The 19,966-nt window shown below is 31.3% G+C and overlaps 1 protein-coding gene across 1 annotated transcript; it reads right to left on the bottom strand.

Moving 5' to 3' along the window:
* Positions 1 to 1,972: 1,972 nt before the first annotated feature.
* LOC111640997 lies at positions 1,973 to 17,432 on the bottom strand. Its single transcript, XM_023387109.1, has 7 exons — positions 17,297 to 17,432; positions 16,752 to 16,970; positions 14,885 to 14,962; positions 6,661 to 6,753; positions 2,698 to 2,769; positions 2,422 to 2,526; positions 1,973 to 2,229 (listed from the first exon to the last, which is right to left on the bottom strand). Exons 1-7 carry the CDS (start codon positions 17,351 to 17,353, stop codon positions 2,131 to 2,133), a joined length of 723 nt encoding a protein of 240 aa, XP_023242877.1. The 5' UTR covers positions 17,354 to 17,432; the 3' UTR covers positions 1,973 to 2,130.
* Positions 17,433 to 19,966: the final 2,534 nt, after the last annotated feature.

The raw sequence follows: 19,966 nt of genomic DNA, 5'->3' as shown, positions 1-19,966 counted from the left end.
GTTGAAAAAAATCACTGTTGAGTTCATGAGGCCGGTCGTCTGGTCAGTGGGATATGTGCCTTCGCCTATTTGTAAAAGTTTTTGAGTAAAATGTGCTGTATTGTTTCGTCTTTCGACAGTTCAACTCTCATATTTTTGTTAGTCGCAGTATTTGTATATGTGGCCAGAGATGTGATTTTTTAACCATGCATTGATCTCGTCTGCTGGTGTTGAATTGAAGATAACTGGAAGTGTTTGTCGAAAATTTCGAACGTTCTAAACGTTTCTAATAACAGAATTTTCACTTCTTTTTCGGTTCTTCCCTTCGTCACTGATAAGAAACTGACGTTCGAACCCACGACGGATCTTGCTTTATATACCCCCCACCAATGGGTAGTCCCACCCATACAAGAAAAGCTTCGAATGGTCCACAATGTTCCAGAACATTCCACAACATTCGAGAGTGTTCTGGAATGTTCCACAATGATCTGGAATGTTCCCGAACGTTCCAGAACATCCCGGAACGATCTGGAATGTTGTGGAATGCTCTCGAATACTCTCGAATGTTCTGGACTGTTCTAGAAATTTCTAGAGGGCAAAACTTCCAGCCCTTATATCTTCAACAGCACGTCCTTCAGGTAAAAACGGGAACCGTCTTCATGGATGGGGGATAGAGAACTACCACACCATATAACTCCCTTGATCGTATCGGAACTCGTTTTTCAGTTTTAGCGGCACTCACATTGTACACTTACGTTTATAATATATATTGATTGATTAATTTTTAAAATCTCTATATGTTCAAAATATTTACGTTTATAAGTGTTAGTTTTGAATTTTAGTGCTTTTATTGTACTTTTATCTATTTCACATATATATATATAGATTTCAGTGTTTAGCAACTGCAGAATATTCAGAATTGTATTTGATGGCGTTTATGTGTTCTTTTATACGAACTTCGAGACATCTTTTTCTTTCACCTACATAGGTCACATGATTATTATAGTTGCAGTTAAACCTGTATATCACATTGCTTTTTTAAAAGACATTAACCATATTGTTTGGGTGGTTTGGTTGGATGTATTTTGGGGTTTTATTACAAAGGTCAGGGAATAAATTGATGTTGGTACTGTTTTAAGACCATTTTAATTTTCTCAAACATATTTTTGACATACGTAAGTTCAAAGAACTTTTTTGTATCATTGTTGTTAACGGGATTAGCAGTATGGACATTGGTGTTATTATTACACTTAAGTTGTTTTATCCATTTGTCTAGAAGTACGAGTACTTTTGGGTAATTATTTAATAAGAAGGTCTTAACAATGTATGTGATCTCAATATTATTTTTATAATCAGAGGTAGTTCTATTAATAAATATCTTTTTTATGAAATTGACAAAAAGTTTCTTTTTATGAACAAGGGAGTATGTGAGTGGTAGTCCAAGACTTTATTAACGTTACATGATTTTTTGTAATTTTCTATTTCAAGGGTATTAGAATGTCTAGTAACTAAAACATCCAGGAATGTATTGTGAAGTTGGTCTCAACTTAAAATTTAATGTTGTTATCAAGGCCATTAACAGTTGTAACCAAGTCATTACTTTTTAAGATTACAGGGTCATAGATTATAAAACAATCGTCAACATAACTGTTGAAGAATTTGATGCCATGGATATTATTAATGGATGTATCGATATCGATAATATGTTCAGCTAATGTAGGGCCAAATAATGAACCCCATAGGTATGCCAGATTTTTTAGTATAATATTTTCTATTAAATTGGAAATGGTTGCTCAATAAAATAAGGACGACAAGGTCAATGAGCCAATCTGAACACCGACCATATTAGTTGGCTTTTATACATATTGCATATTTTTTAAACGTTTTCATGATTTTGGCTTTATATCTTTTAACTTTTAGTATCACAACGACGTAATTTCGCCCAGGAGGTCTTTGTAGTAAAAACTTAATCATTTAACAACTTACTTTGTTTAAAACGTTTATTTTTGTTCCAGAAATACACGAGTTTTCCAAATGATAAATGAATTACATAATAATTAATTTCAGAATTATATAAACATAAAAATGATAAGTCATAAAATATTAGGTGTAATTTTTAAATCTCTTGTTAAACAAACTGAAAATACTTTCTTATGAATTATTAGTTTGGTTTTGAAGCTCATTGTTTTCCGATTTAGTTTTTCTTTTAAGTTTGAATCCGGGATATAATACTGATATCAAACTGATTATCTGAAATTTTATTAAAATAAATGCATTATTATCTTATAATAAAATACGACTAGTTCTTTTCATTCTACATGAAACATTTTAAATTATTGTATTTCAATTAATCAGAATAAAACTTAAAAACGTGTAATTAGCTTAATTTTTTAATCTTATAATTTAAATGATTTTTACGATATTAATCGTAAAAGATATTACCTGGAAAATTATAAATAAAACGTAAAACGAAACTAAAACATTGCGTTTAGTTTTGATAAAAGAAGTTAAATCTGTAATGCATCCAGTATTTAGATGAGGCTCTCTCTAAAAAAATTTAATAATAAAACTTATTAAAAACTTTAATTAAATATATATAATCTTAAAATTATGGAAAAGAAATGTATGAAATATTTAATAAGAAAAACTCTGAGAATTTCAAAATTTATAAATGAATAAGAACGAAAAATAAACATTATGAAGATAATATTCACTTACACATGATTTTGGTGTTAGATTTTCAGTTTCTATAACGAAATCTTTCCAACCAGATACTCCGCAACAATCAAACTATTTATTATTCAAAGAAATAAATTATTATTGGAGTTTTACATTAAATAAATTTGTTTATTTATTCTCTACCAAATGATTCTTATATTCACTTCAACGAACAGAATTAGAGAATGTTAGTAAGGTTACTAAAAGTATACAAAAATTGAAAATGGTTCTATTGAGAGCATTGTAATTAAAATAGTTTTTTATTTAGCCTATATTAATTTCATAATTTTCGCTTAATTTTTGTGTTTTAAGCTGTGTTCATGCAAAAGCGGAAAAGAAAAGTCCGATGAAGAAAATATCATGAAGTAGAGTTTAAAAAAATAAACGAAACTATTCTATTAACATTTTCTTCCTGTTATTTATGGCATCCCTGTATTTTTCGCGACTTCCAGGACCATTTTCTTCACTTTCCACAGATTGCCGTGCTCCATCGTCGCCATTTTATTGACTTCGTTGAGCGGAAGCAAGGCTATCGAAATGCTGGCCTGCGCCAACGCAGGAAAAGAGAGAGAAATATGCGAGAAAGCTCAATAGGTAGAACTTTCAAGAATGATGGAAGCTCGTGCATTTCTCGCATTACATGCGAGAGAACTCTGTTTCCCTCTTCTGCATAAATGGCATCGCGAGAGCGAATTCTGATTTTAAAAGTTCTCTTTCGTCTGGTTTTTTTTTTTCTTCCTTCTTCTTCTTCTCCCTTTTGCGCGTGTAACTATAAGTATGGTTTTTGAAGGCTTCTGTACAAAAAGTCAAAAAGTAGGCTTAGTGGAAACCGGGTGGTAATATTGAACCTTAATGTATGTTTTCAAAAAGTGCTTTAATGTATCCAAAAACAAATAGGAAAGTACAAAGAATGTTAAATAATTACAAAATTATTTACTCCAATGTATTTTATCGCAAAAATGATTTAATAATACTAATAATAGAGAAATGTACAAAAAAGAAGCTAATCATTTACAAAAATCACAAATATAATGCTCCTATAGTGTTAGGTATCTATTTTTACTTTTTTTCATTTTCCTTCTATTTTTTCATTCATCTACCACATACAGTACTTTTACAAAAGTTAGACGGGTTTCATATTAAAAGCACCAATGAGGGTCCGTATTTCACGCATCGCCATCTTGAATTAACTTATGTCTGTCAAGACCAAACTTTAAAAAACGTGAACATCACATAGATTAAGTACCCCTAAGTCTCTGGAACGGAATACATGCACCAGTAAACCTACAACTACACGATTTGTATTTTAGAAATAATTAAATTCACTTAGCATTCAAAATTTTCAAATTTCGAAAAACACAAATATGCTAATTCACTACGGACAACCGTTTAACTGAAGTGAAACGGGTTTTCCCCTTGCTATAAATGTCTGCCTAGTGCAGTTCAGCCAAAATCCCCTACAGTTCGCCTTTATTATCAGTTTGAAATGGAGAGGTTCCATAATGTCTGCAGGGTTTCATAATACCACCTTTTCCTCTACATATAATTTATCATTTTTATTCTCTTTTTCCATGAATTAGATACTTCTTTATATTTTTGGAAAAATTTGGAAAAATTTTATCAATTATGAATTAAAATGTTTTTATTAGTGTTGACTTGACATGAAAAGAAATGGCATCTACGTAGGATTAAATGATGCAATTGGAATCCCCAGAATTTTAGACTCCCAAGACAAGCAAAAAGTCAAAAGAATCATATCTTTATGTGTTCGTGACGTCACTTCCGGTTACAACGGCCCCACACAAAAAGGGACGCCGGTGTTTTTCCCGGATGTATTCTGTGAGTGCAGGAAAGGCTTTTGCAACCGATAAAAAAAAAACTCATTATTTACGTTGAAACTAATTTTTATTGTTCAGTATATTAAAACCCTGTGACAAGAACCAATTATGAAGATGATAATGGATAATATTTAGGAGAATTTTTAAATTATTCACACAGTTTAAAAGAAAGAAATGGTCTTCGGGACAATGAACGTTTTAAGACATTCAGTTCTATTGCAGAAGAATCTTTAAAAAATTAGAATCAAAGTTTAGAGTTATCAATGCCAGAAAAAAATACGTTATACCATATCTGTGGTTATATTTCATCAAAAATAAATAAAAAATAAAATAAAATAAAACAAGTATGTGAGAAACGTTACGATATATTACACAGTACAGATAATTTAAATACTAAATATTTCAGATTAAATGCATTAAGAAATTCTAAAGAAAACTATGTAGTTAAAGTTGTACCAGTAGTTTACGAAATGCTTTTAATGTGTGAAAAATATTTTTGTAAACGTCATCAATTATGTAAATGAAAAATATTTCCTTTTGCAAAGTATATAATTGCCAAAACTTCAAATTTATAATTTAAAATAAGTATTACCTTCTAAATTATCATGATGTTAAAAACGAAATTTTAAGTAATTTTGTCATTTTTTCGAATGAAACCATAAACTAAAAAAACTTTCAAAAAGTGGTTCTAAAGCCAGTAAAAGTGTAGCAATGAGAGAACTCGTTGCAAGTGTAAAATGACTATTTTATAAAATGATTTATTGACTATTATTTTATATGATTTGATTAAAAAAGTCAACATATAGCGAATTAAAATGTCTCAGTTAACACAGCCATTCTTGTTAAAAACAATACAGTTTATATGAAAATTCACTAAAATATTTATTAAATGTAAAATAAATTTAACTGTTGATATAAATTGAAATTTAAAATATATTTGATAGATAAGTTTTGTTTATCCATTAACGTTTACTAGAAATTTCATGTAATATAAAATTTAGTAATTAGCCTATAATTACGTTTCGAAAATTCGAAAGTTTTTTGTGAATAAAAATGTGAAAATATATCTACCAGAGACATACCGAGACATACGATTTATACCATCGTATTGCGGTATTCTGGCCTAAACATGGCATCAACTACTACCATTTGCAACTTCTGAGTATATGAGGCCTCTACCTATTACAAGCAGTCATTTTTGGAAAGCCGGAATTTTAACTGTTTTCGTCAAACATTCGTATTATATTATTTATCATTAACATTAATTAAATTTATCTACATTTTAATTTACTTATATACTTAATGTCAATATATTTTATAGATTTTAAACTTTTTATATCATTTCTCTAATGTTAGGTAAACGTTAACTGCATGGTGGCTTAAAGAGTACAGAGCTGGTATGTTAATTATTTTCAACCATTTGTTTATTTGCGACATGATTTCAACTTGCATTTTATTATAGTTGGTGGAAAGTTTTCCTCCGCTTATTTAATATACGCATATATTTATCAATTTGAGTAGTTTTTAATTAGTATAGGATTACGTAGTCCTAGGACTTATTTTATTTCATTTTATCAAGCAGAGGTTGTGGTGTCAAAAGTATCGAGTGAGATTGTGGTGTATTTGTTCGGTACAATAATAAAGAAATATTTTCAAATGTGAATTGGTTGTCAAAATTTTAAATTAAAAACACTTATCGTATTTCTAACCAAATTTAATAATTATTTTTAAATCTTGAGTAGTAGTATTAATTATTAATAGAGTTTAATAAAAAAAAAGTACAAAAATATATTGACGTGAAACCTTCAATATAAGTCTATAAATATAAATATAGTCTATATTCTTAGTTTATGAGCATTTCAGTCGATAAACTAAGAATATTAACTAACCACTAGCCGATTAAGGCTCCAGCCTACCACTTTGAGAAACCCGGGATCGAATCTGGGCGAGAAACCCCAGCAATCTAAATGGATATTTGTCCCGAATATATCGAGTTCCGCCCTTACCATTTACCACCCAGCCGGTCCATTGTAAGCCCATTCGAACCTACGATGAGTATGAAAGATAAACCCTGTTGGTGTCCACAGGGCGGAAAAGATGCCAAAAAATAAAAAATAAGACTGACCTGAGTATGCAAAGTATCCAAAAAGATAGAATGGTTAAAAAAGATGTAATTATTTATTTCTTCATGTGTTACATCGCTTAATTGCTTTTCATTCTGAAATAATTTAAATAATTTGTAGTAATAACTATATATATATTCAAACTAGTATATTTTACATGTAGTATTAATTTTTTTAATTAATGATAATTTCAACAAATTATTATTATAAATAAGTTATTAAATATTAAGTAAATTAAGTACAGTATATTAAATATAATTATTTAACAATTTATATATTATTTAATATTATAAGTTTGTAAAAACAAAATAATATTAGAAATTGTTTCTGTAAAAATAAAATTTTAAAAAATTCTGGACGGGTCGTATTGGTAAAAATTGCAAATTTGAAAATTAAATATCAAAAACATTCTGAAGTCTTCTAAGCGTCTACTCACAACTATTCCAAGCACAATAGGGACAAAAACGAACAGTCAAGATATAGTCGCTAGGCAATGTTCTAAGTATGTGTCACTTTCCTGTTTTCTATCAGTACCTACTTCTTCTATCAGTGTTGTATAGTCATGTTTCGCGGTGTGTAATCTCTAAATAATACCTTCAGCACGATGGAAAGCGTTGTTCTAACTTTAAATAATTTTTTATCTTCATGATAAATAAAGCTATGTTTACGGTGTCATTACATGTGTTTACGGCGTCATTACAGATTTCATTTGTGGATAGAGAATCAACAATTTGATGCCATGTTTACATAAAATTTTTAATACGGGCACACCTACTATCAAAAAGTATATTAGAGTTCCATAGAACAATACGTCTAAATTCAAGCAATAATTTACATATAACTTAATAAGATATAAAATCATCCATTAAGTACTTTGTAAACTTTTAATTTACTATTGATGTTTTAAAATTATGAAGTAATGTGTGTTCTTATATTTTATTAAATAATAAATAAACTTTATATCAAGAAGCTTGTTATAACTGGTTTGATTACAGTAACTTCTATAGGTTCTTTAACACTACGCAGAACTTTGTTAACGAAGTTGAAGGTAAAATATTACAAGTTAGAATAACGCCATTCCAACTTGTTGTAGGTACTTGTTTAAATATCATACAGCAGAAAACGCAGCAAAGTAGCACTGATAGAAGACACTAAATAGAAAGTGAAGCATATCTATAATATCACTTAGCGACCAAATCTAGAACTGTTCGTTTTTGTTCCTATTAACATTAGCGAATTCAGTCTTTCATTATCTATTTTTCTTAATAAGACGCTAAAAATTAGCAATATTAGTCTGATGTAATCGGTTACTTTTCTAAAAAAAGTAATAAATTTTTTTTTTTAAAATAAAAAAAAATCTGATGCCAGAAAGACTTTTAAATAATTTTCATATTTGCAGATGGAGTTCGACTCTTCTGGTATTCAGGGCCGACGAGATGGAAGATAAAATTCCCTGAGTCCGGGATTCACAGGGGCCCGGATCCGGATCATTGCACAATTTGATTTTTTACGCATTATTGTAATATAAAACATTTAACAGTAGCCATTGTTCTTTATTTTGTAAAAATAAGTAATACTATATATCTATAAAAAATCAAAATAAATTTTCAAGTAATTTATTTCTTAAGACCCATATGGTACCGATCAAAAGACATCACTCCGTTTCAGAGTGCCTAAGTTGTTAAACTTAGCAAAATTTTATATGAGTACAAATATTATCATTCTCAATATCATGGCAGAAAACAAATAACTTTTTATATGTTCAGGAAGAGTTTAAATATAATATAATAAATTGACAATACGAAACACAATGGCTATGCTGTGAAACAATCTGCATTTCAGTTTATCTATATCAGATTTCAAAAATATTTTTATTTAACTTTTTTAATGTGCAACACTCATTCTTTCGAGCAATATACATTTAGGGCTACTTCTCGTTCATTTAGGACTCACTTCATCAGTTGTTGCTCGATCACTGAAGTACACTAATCACAATGACAATTAGCTTTTACCTTAATAAGTGATAGTTATCAATTACAATTATTATTGTAAAAAGAAATATGTTACTGAATAAAACATCTTTCTAAAAGCAATAATTATCCACCAGGTCTCAATAGTAAGTGGTTATAGACTAAATTGAGATCATCCTGTAATATCAACCACACTATTTGTTTATAGCTTTTACGACTATTCAGTATTTTACCTTAAAGTGTATAAATTCCTGGCTATCAGAGTACGAGCTTATCACATTGAAAACTGACATAGATTAATAAATACAGATATTAGGCATACAAATTTATTTTAAACTAGCTGACCCTGCCATGCGTTGTTGTGGCTCAAAATGTATCTATTATAAATGTATAGCACTTCCCCCGTGGTGGGGGTGGAATTTTTCGAAAAATGTTTTCTCAGTGTACATTCTGTTGACGTAACCTATTAAAACACAATCAAAAACGCAAAAAACCGCATCTAAAATAGTATAAATAGAAGCAGAGTTCTTCACGGTAAGCCTTAATCCTGTCCATCTCTCTCCAGTGGGGGGGGGATTTCGACACGTATATTATATAACCAGGGTGGCCAAGCTTCCTGACAGTCCGAGCCATTTTTCAAAATTTGAAATTTTTCGCGAGCCGCAATTAAATACGTATTAAAAAGGTATGCAAAAAATTCCAGATTACAGATTATATCCGTAGCAAGAGTGATACAAATTGTTTCTTCCAGAGCACAATGTCAGCTGTCCATTGCAATGACAGTTTACAAATTCAAAATCGGTCTGGAGTCGGTCGATAACGGACGATTATGCCACTGTTTATGTTTATTCGCGCAGTTTTCCATGAGTCATATCATTCTTAACTTGGACGGAAATGAAATTTGTTACAACGTTGCACTTAATCTTTCATATTTGTTGTTAGTAATTTAAAAGACATTTTGAAACACATACGGAACAATAATAATTTTTTTAAAATATAATAACACAAAAATGAAAAGGGAACTCGGGTTCATTTATCGAGAGCCACAAATAATCATTCAAAGAGCCGCAGGTTGGCCACCCCTGTTATATAAAAACACGTGCGTATTCGAATGCAGTGTTGTGTCAAAATTTCAAAGGAATCGGTAGGAACAAACATTACATTTTTATTTATATAGATAGATAGAAGATGATCTGCTTTAGTTCATCCTCACAGAAAAGCAAACTTAGGGCATCATAGTCTTAGCGCCATCTGTTGGACATAAAAGCCTTAACCCTAGATGATATCTTTTAATTTATATAGATGTTTACCGGAATAATATACAGCCTATGTCCACCCTGAAGTTCCATTCTAAATATTGGTGAAAGGATTTTTCAAATCGGATGAGTAGTTTCGGATATTACCCCCTACATCCAAACTTACAAACTTTACCTTTTTATAATACAGTACAGCGTCGTTTATCCGAATCAATTGGGGACTGGGGTTATTCGGATAACTTATTTTTCTGATAACCGATTATGCACGAAAAAATATATTAACCTATCCCGTGTTGAAATTTTTCTCCGTTGCGTGTCACTTCGCGTTGAATTTTCGTCGATGTTAAGCCTAACGTAAACTTTTTAAAATAATAATCTTGGCTATTGTATCGTTAAAAATTATTTCTTTATTTTTTACAAACGAAATAAATATATTGAAAAATATAAAAACAAAAAAAAATTATACTTTAGAAGTTATCTAGTATCAAAACGTTCCATTCAGCATGACACACAGTCCTCAAAAAAACACCACACAAAAGTGACAGTGCTGCCAGCTAAAACACACACAAACATAAAAAATATTGGAGTAGCCCAAGATATAGCCAAAGATTGCAGAGCCACAGCACTAGCGAAAATAAAAATTTGCCGACTGGAATTCTTTCGGATAACCGACGTTTCGGATGACCGACTTTCGGATAAACGATGCTCTACTGTATTAGTATAGTTTACATTACACTAATATTATCTTTGTATACATTTCGTATTTCTGTGTCCTTCCTCATCCAAAATTTAAAACAAATCAAAATCAAACATGCCAGAATGACAATAAATATGATAAAATATCTGATATCAATTACAACTATAAGTCTACTACGATCTATCGTAAATTATAATTATAATTTAGTATGGAGAGTCTGGCATTATTCCACATTACCATACAAAACATTATTTTGCTGCAAAAATAATTGGTATAACTAATTGTTCTGTTTATATTACAGCATTACAGATCACTATTTCGAAAAATAATATTTACAAGTAATATCAATGACATAAACAACAATAACTAACAAACAACGAATTTGCAAAAAAACAAAAGATGCAATGTAACTTCCACAGTTTATATAGTTTAAATAGTTTATTTAGAAAGATATTAATTAGTTGAGTAAAATTATTTATAATCAACAATTAATTAATATTTACCTTTATTATCAACATAAATGTATGATATGAGTTGCGATCTTAATTATTTTGTGTATTTATTACGAACTACTCATTCAATATTTGTAAATATTGAATGAATATTGAAATTTGTAAATATTGAATTATTTGAATTTTTACATTAATGATTTTTTTATATGACTATTAAATTGTACAGGACTCAGTGGAAGTTTAACGCATAGGCAACCTAGATTTTGCCTAGGACCTGGTGCTTTAAAGGGCTCAAATACGCACAAATATGTACCGATTTTATTCAAATAATTTCCGCGAGTCCTATTTCAAGTTGCAATTTTCTTTGTGGTTACTATTGGTGGGCGGTTATTATTTTATTTCCGTATATAGCAAACCTATTTCATGTCTGTTATTAGTGCAGTATTTAAAGATGTATTGATAAAAGTGTGATTTTTAAAGTAAATTTTACTTGAAATGCAACTGATATCTTTCTTTATAACGAGTGTCACTTTTTATACACCAATAATAATATTGATAGGCCTTAAAAATACACTTAATTGTATATAATAATTTACATTTTACATATTTCATTTTCTATTAAAGTTTGTTTGTTAACTAAATACGACGTGCGTTTTTCGGTTTTATTCACATTTTTAACACCTAAATAGGGGTTAGTTTCCAATAGCAAGTCCTCCTGGAAGACAGCTCTCTCGGCACAGCGCCCTCGAGTCGCGTTGCCGTATACAAACAATAAGTACAGTAGAACCTCCATTATCCGGACCTCCATTATCCGGATTTTCGATTATCCGGATTGTTCAAAATAAACAAATATTTTACGAATTTGCTGATTTGCACTTGGCGAATTACGACACTGTTTATGTACGTGATGGAATGCATAATTTTTTTTGTTTCAACAACATCTCACCCAGCACAGTGGTCGTAAACTCTTAAATATATTTTACGTCGTAATAAAAATGTAACTTAACATACGTATTTATAAATAATTTATATTCAAATTACATCATTTCTATGACCAAGGGCGGCGTAAGGCATGGACGACGTGGGCCACCGCCTATGCCTCGCGGTCCGAAGGGCCTCGCGCCTCGAAGGTTTATGCATTACTTAAAAGCCGTGAACGCGACGAAAAAATTTTACTCGTCATAAAACGATAAATAGTGTATCAAATTTTTATTCATAAAAATGCAGTTTCAACTGCTTTTTATTTTATAAAATCCGTCTTCTTGCGCCACCCGAGGGCCTTTTAACAATAGCTAGTCTGTTAGCGTTGGTCAGTAGTAGTACAAATTCAATACGAACGTTTGTTTCTTGAAAATTTAATCACTATTAAAATACAGTATTTACTTTTAATATTACCGATATGTCATCGAAAAGAAAACGTGTTGTATTATCATTAAAAGACAAATTAAAGTATTTGTTTCGATTATCCGGATTTTTCCTTATCCGGACTACCTTCATCCCCAATTAGTCCGGATAATCGAGGTTCTACTGTACTTTCAATAAATATAAGTGCATCCCATTTGCGGTTGCTATAAATGGTAAGAAACCAGACTCGTTTGCATTTAAAACGAATCTCGTTTAATAAATAAAGTACCCTACTTGACCTAAGGTTTACAAAATAAATTGGTTCAATTACCTTCATATATGCCTGAAGGCATTACTACTCCAAAAAAATCGGAGAGGAAATAAATTTACGCTCATACAATTATCACTTAGTAGGTCCTACTTTTGCAGCCATATACGTCGGCAACTCTCCTAGGCATCGATGTGACGACGGCACAGCAAAGGTCATGTGGAATGTTGGTCCACACTTCCTAAAGAACAGTCTTCAACCGATCTGTTTGTTCGAGGCTTACGTTTTTGCACCACGCCAAAGGTCCTCGATTGGGTTGAGATCGGGTGAATTTGGGACCCAAAACTTGGACTCAATTTTGGTGAAACCAACACTAGTGGAGCACAAAGTATGCGGCTTAGCGAGATCTTGCTGAAAGATCACATCTCCCTGCAGCCGAAGATGGTCTATGGAATTCAGTAAATACTGTTGAAAAATTGCCAGATAGAATTGTGCGTTGACAATCCCATCACAAAGGAAAAACTCACCAATGCCTGAATATCCAAAACATCCCCACACTTGAACCGTGCTTGGAAACTTGACTTCCTGCTTAACATAGTTTTGGGTAAGTCTTTCGTTCGGTCGGCGAATGACTCTACGTCCGATATTCCCATGTAGGACTGGAAAGGATGACTCGTCAGACCAAATCACCCTCCGCCATTGAGCTTCCGTCCAAGATAGGTGATCCCTAGCCCATGCAAACTGCTTCTTTTTCTGCACTGGCGTAAACATGGGCTTTCGCTTATTCTTGTACGAACGTAATCCTTGTCACATAATCTCTTGCTAGCACTTTGTGGATATACAGATCGGCCTATTTGTTAGCTCCACAGTTCTGCAACTTCCACGAATGTACCAGATCGGAATTTCATGACAAGTCAACGCAAAATACGATCTTCCCTGACAGTAATCGTTTGCGGTCTGACATTACTGCATCCAGGGGCCACAGAACCGTTTCCTTCATAGCGTATGAGAAAGGATCTGACAGTAGACTCGTTCAAACACAATTCCAGAGCAATCTGTCTTATTGTTGTTCCATTTTGTTGTTTCTGGAGGACCTTACGCCATACTAATCTAATCAGTCTTAATCTCTATCATGCATTTTTTTCGTTTTGAACAGTGCAGAGACTACACAAGATTTTATAGTCCCTTCGTTTGCATATTGCCGACTGAGCAATACACAAAGCAACAAAAAATTTTAATGTCCAATCGAGCTGGGTGCACATAAATTTATTGCCTCCGATTTTTCAGAAGAGTAATGCTTTCAGGCATATATGAAGGCGCCTGTTACAGTGGTTTAGCCAATTTTTTTGTGTGTAAACCATAACTCAAGTAAAGTACTTTATTTATTAAACGAGATTCGTTTAGATGCAAACGAGTCTGGTTTTCTTACCATTTATAGCAACTACAAATGGAGTGCACGTAAATTTATTGAAAGTAGTTATTGTTTGTATACCGCAACGCGTATACAAACTCGCGGGCGCTGTGCCGACGGAGCTGCCTTCCAGGAGGACTTTCTAATAGAAACTAGCCCATATATTTATTGCCACGAGGAAAGTAAATACGATACTTTCATAGGTTATGGTATTTATTAATTTTATGTTGTTTCCCCAAGTTTTCTGAAATCCTTAAATAATAGTCGCGGTTTATATTCTGGGGAGGTTAATATTTCAAGCTTTAAGAACGAGATGCGCTTACTATTTGAGTGAAGACTACAGTTTTTCGAATAAATTCGATCCAGAATTCCATATCAAACTAGTCGTTTATATACAATTCTCTAAAAGAAATTCACATTATATATTTAAATTTTACAAACAGACTGGAAAGTCCATGCTTTCTGAAGGACTTCTCATAACCCAAAGCCTTCAACGTGTATAAAGCCAAACTTCGATTTAGCGCAATTGTTGTTTGCTTCTGCAATTAGCACTTAACCGAATTTGGAGCTAAATTAAAGTATCTCACTAAACAAGAATTATATTTAAAAACTTTCAGTTTAGAAGTTTGAAAGTTGGTGATAAAAATGACGTTTGCAATGCAAAATCGTACATTTAGCAATTCATAAACATGGAAGACTTCTGTAATATTTAAGCAAAGTTACACTCATACTGTAAGTATTCTTTCGTACTTTACGAGAGTTGCGCTTTTTAAGATGGCGCTATATCGAAATTTAACCGTATTAACATCAATATTTAACATAGCTTACCATTAAATCGTTTTCTACGGCAATGGAAATTATTGCAGACAAATTTAAGATAATTAATAGCGCAAAACCAAACAGCATCTAAAAATATTTAATTATAAATTAGAAAATTTATCGATATAAATAATATAGAGGAAACAGGGATATTATGGAACACTGCGGAATTATGAAACCACTCCATTTCGAACTGATAATAAAGGCGAACTGTAGCGGATTTTGGCTGAACTGCACTGGGAAGACATCCATAGCAAGGGGAAAACCCGTTTCACTTCAGTTAAACGGTTGTCCGTAGTGAATTAGCATATTTGTGTTTTTCGAAATTCGAAAGTTTTGAATGCTAAGTGAATTTAATTATTTCTAAGATATAAATCGTGTAGTTGTAGGTTCACTGATGCATGTATTCTGTTCCAGAGACTTGGGGGTACATATTAATCTGTGTGATGTTCACGTTTTTTAAAATTTGGTCTTGACAGACATAAGTTAATTCAAGATGGCGATGCGTGAAATACGGACCCCATTGGTGCTTTTAATATGAAACCCAACTCCTCCGAACTCTCTATTTGCAAGCAGACATTCGTCCAGAGCAATTTGTGAAAAAGACACTAGGTAGAAAGCCAATTCTTCCTGAGAATCTTGAAAAAGAGCTGCTGGAATATATATTGTTGATGGAAATCATATTTTTCTATTATAAAAGCATTTTTTCGATAAAATACATTGGAGTAAATAATTTTGTAATTATTTAACATTTTTTGTCCTTTCCTATTTGTTTTTGGATACATTAAAGCATTTTTTGAAAACATGCAGTAAGGTTCCATATTACCACCCGATTTTCTCTAAGCCTACTTTTTCTGACTTTTTGTACAAAAGCCTTCAAAAACCATACTTATAGTTACACTAGCGAAAAATCCAATTAGGAACATTTAGTTTACTATTTACCAGTACTTTTCGCAAAAAAAAAAAAAAGTGTTGTGTAGTTATGATACCTTGTTTACAATTCACTAAAATGAAAATGGGGTTCCATAATACCACCTTCTCCTCTATTATTGAAATATTTAAAGTCGAATTAAAATCAATTGTTTGTTGTTTGTTTGAAATTACAGATTAATTTAAATTTGTAAATAAACATAAATATTGTTAATTTTCTTAAATTGCATTTAATTTTCAATTAATTATAATTAATTTCTTTAATTTTCTTAGATTTTCTTAAATAGGCCTATATTAAACAATTAGAACTTTTATGAATTTAATTAAATTATTTTTTCTGTTTATTTTAAGTATTGTAAATATACTGTAATTTAAAATATTTATTTAAATTATTAAAAAATTTATATTTAAAATTTTTAAATAATATAAAATACTGGTATATTATAGCACATGCTATTTTAACGAGTTGCTTCAGTAAGAATTTGTGTTTCAAATGTATAGTGTATAATATTTTACAAGGTATAAACAAAAACATTAAAGGCTATATTTGCTTCTGCTACATATTAGATAAATACAAGGGCGAAAGTACAGATAATCGGTATTTGATGGCATATTTGTCACGCACCCTCTATCACATTCTCATAGAGCCAAATCCTATTTCGGCTTTCGGCTCCTATAAAAGATAGCGGCTCAGTTTAAAGTACAGTTTCAATATTGGAACAACGCGACTTCTATTGGTTATAATACTCAAGAAATATTTCAATCCTCCTACGATCAAAGCCTTGTAATGACTATGCCAGCAAATTCCTATTATCTATAATTTTTGCACTTGTATTTAGTTAATACGCAGCCGAACCAAGATATCGCCTGGTGCAATGCTTTTGTATACACCCTGTATACTATTGAATTAAAAATTTTAAAGTTAAATTAATTAATATAAACTTACCGAATTTTTTATCTTGTTACATTCGATACTTCCGATTATTCCACAAATAGTATGAATTAATGAAACAATTACAAAAGCTATTGCAATATATAAACTTGCAAGGAATGCATAACAACAAAAGTCTGCTTTACCATATTTTCCATTAGCGTCAAGGTAATATATCAGGAGAGGATGAATTAGGATCGAAATAATTAGTCCAAAAAGAGTTATATTTATCAACTGTTAAAAATTGTTTCAAAATTAAAATACATATATTATAAATTATATATTGTAAATATTCTAGGTAGAGATAACTATTTAAATTTTATGAAATTGTGAAATATCAAGCTGATTTTTGAAATAATATCAGTGACAAATTAATTAATCTTATAAAATATATATTTAATTTCCTCTAATTATTATGAGATTATTATTTTTATTAACTGCAAATTTTCACACGACGAATTTTAAGTTAATAAAACTTTCTGCGTTTTCGAATTTGCTTTTAAAATCAATTTAAATCTCTAACAGTTTTTTAATTAAAAATTTAAAAAATTAAAACTTACTTGTGATATGGCAAGTAATATTTTAGGTAGGTTGGAAGTACTTAAAATGCTAGCCATTTTATCAGCTTACGAGCATAAGTTCCAAAGCAAGTGGGCAAATTAGACGGGATATGAATTGACAATTTAAAAACTTCGTCACTCTGAAAATTAATTTATAAAAAAAAATATTTAAAACATTAATACAGTAGACTCTCCGTTAACCGGAACTCAAGCAACTGAAAAAAATCGAATAAATAATATTTTAACCCATAAACCGTCAGGGTACATTTGTATTTATTAATTTTAAGCCCGCTTATTAGTTTTTTAAATTTTTGCTTATTATGGCATGTCACAGATTGTTAATAATCAATACGTAGCCTATTTGTGACAGGTTCTTGTCAGGACCTGTAATATCTGGAATAATTGTAGCTTCAATAACTGAAAAATCCAGGTTATGCAAATTGGGCAAGATACAAACGAATACGAAGTATGCAAGTATGAAGTTTTTCTTCATAAACTTATTAAAGCCAAACGAACTGTCGAATTATCGGGCTATAAGCTCGATGCCGCTATTAAAGCAGACGAGGTAGACAAATCAAGAATATGGCCCCCACCAGTGGGCGAGTGGTCTCCGTTGCCGCTCATAGCGGTGACCAGACCCTAAACACTGGGACCCACCAGTGGGCGAGTGGTCTCCGTTGCCGCTCATAGCGGTAACCAGACCCTAAACACTGGGAAGTTCAGTCGTGGGTTCGCGCCGCGATTGGACAGGCTGGCTGCTTGGAGTTTTCCAGGTTTTCTCCTTGCCAATAACGACTGAATAGGAGGCCAGTTCCTCATAAAAGTTCTCCCGGAAGGCATTATTTCCCGCGTGCGCATATAGGCCGTTCGGATAAGGCTGGCTCTTCGGTCGCATAGCAATCATAACCATATGTCTGTCGGAGAAAGAGCCTATATGAGCTAAAATCTCCATATCAACATCTGAGAAGAAGAAGAAAGAAAGAATACTAGACGGCAGAAGAAATATTGTAACGCCATCTCGAAAACTAACTAGAGATCTTTCAAGCTACATATGAAAAAACACATAACATCTTTTTCTCTTAAATGCATTAAATACAATTCCAACTACATGAATCGAATAAGCGCATTCTCGGTAGCAGGACTTTAGTAAAATAAGACTCAAATTGAGTGATCGGAGTATCGCCATCTTTGCTTTTTAAAATCTTATTGTAAAAATTTACAATAATACCGTATTTTGTATTATGTTTTATTTAAAAAACGAAAATTTCCAAGTTGGAAGTTTGATCTTTCATTTTTTTCTTTAAATTTTCAACTCAATTCAAAGCATTTCTTGATTGTAAGCAGTTTTATACAACATATGCACCTTATTGCTGAGAATCATTTTTACTACTTTAACTAACGTTTTCAACCTGATCAACAGACCATCATCGGATTATCAGTTTACTGGAACGTTTACAATCATTCTATAATCGAACCAATATGTAATAACAAATTCGAATTTAAAACAGTTCGAACATTTTTAAAATCGAAATAAAAAATATAAATAATATAACTAATCCATTACATGCATAAACTGAACGAATTAAAATAAATCGAATAGAACAAAATAAAATAAAATACAAATATAATAACATAAGATATAAAATTATAGCGACCGCGCGCTGTTTTCAACAAACTTTAATAAATTTTTTTATACTTATTTTACACAGCATTATTAATGTTATTATTTTGGAGGTTGCAGGTTGTATTAAGTTAGTTTAAAATGAAAAATAATTATATCATTCGATTTTAAGATTTATTTTTTATCTTAAAAATAATTAATTATATCCCGAGATTTCCCGAGATTCCGGGAAAAAAGTGAACTGTTTCCCGGGACAAGCAAAAGACCGGAAAATGAGAAACCCTAGATAAAAAAGATTAAAGATGGTGACTACCACGGTTAAAGTCAAGCTTATAGTTGACAGCAAAGAAATATGTTTAACTGTCGACGAAGAAAAGTACTACAGGTATACCTCGCCTTACGTCGGTAATTGGTTCCAGGAAAACGACGTAAGTCGAATTTACCTGTCTCCGAATCTACTTATCACTAGGAAAGCATTTTAAATAATATATGGTTAATAAAAATCTATTTTAAGCTTACAAACAAATAAATTTTAGTTTTTAATATAGTACAAAAAAAGTAATCTAAATTTACGAATGCGTGTACTGTAAATACAGTACATACTTGTATATATTTTAATATGATTTTATGTGCTTTAAACGTTTATCTAGTGATATTACGACTTCAATATTTGTGGCGGACAGACGTAAAGTCGAATAAAATGACTTAAACTTGATTTTTATTTTTCCATATACTTTTTTAACAAGCGACGTATAATCGGGAACGACGTAACTCGAAACCGACGTAAGTCGAGGTATGCCTGTATACTTAAAATTTATATATGGTGAGTAAAAACATCATTATTAAAATATCCGATAAACTGAGATGAAAAAATAAGTATTTAGAGACAATTTTGTGAGATTGTACGGCAAGAATGCATGGCGAGCACTCCCATTTTGCCGTTTTGTGAGCAAATTTATTCAGTGTAAATACGATTCGATCCTACTTGTACACTCTCAGCAAACTAAAACACATGACAGAAGCGATCTGTATCACGTAACAAAGATTGA

This window comes from Centruroides sculpturatus, unplaced genomic scaffold (assembly GCF_000671375.1).
Source record: "Centruroides sculpturatus isolate CEXI.00-Female unplaced genomic scaffold, Cexi_2.0 scaffold101, whole genome shotgun sequence".
In the NCBI taxonomy this organism is placed as follows: Eukaryota; Metazoa; Arthropoda; class Arachnida; order Scorpiones; family Buthidae; genus Centruroides; species Centruroides sculpturatus.
The sequence above is the reverse complement of the archived record's forward strand: the minus strand, read 5'-3'. Positions and strand labels throughout refer to the sequence as shown.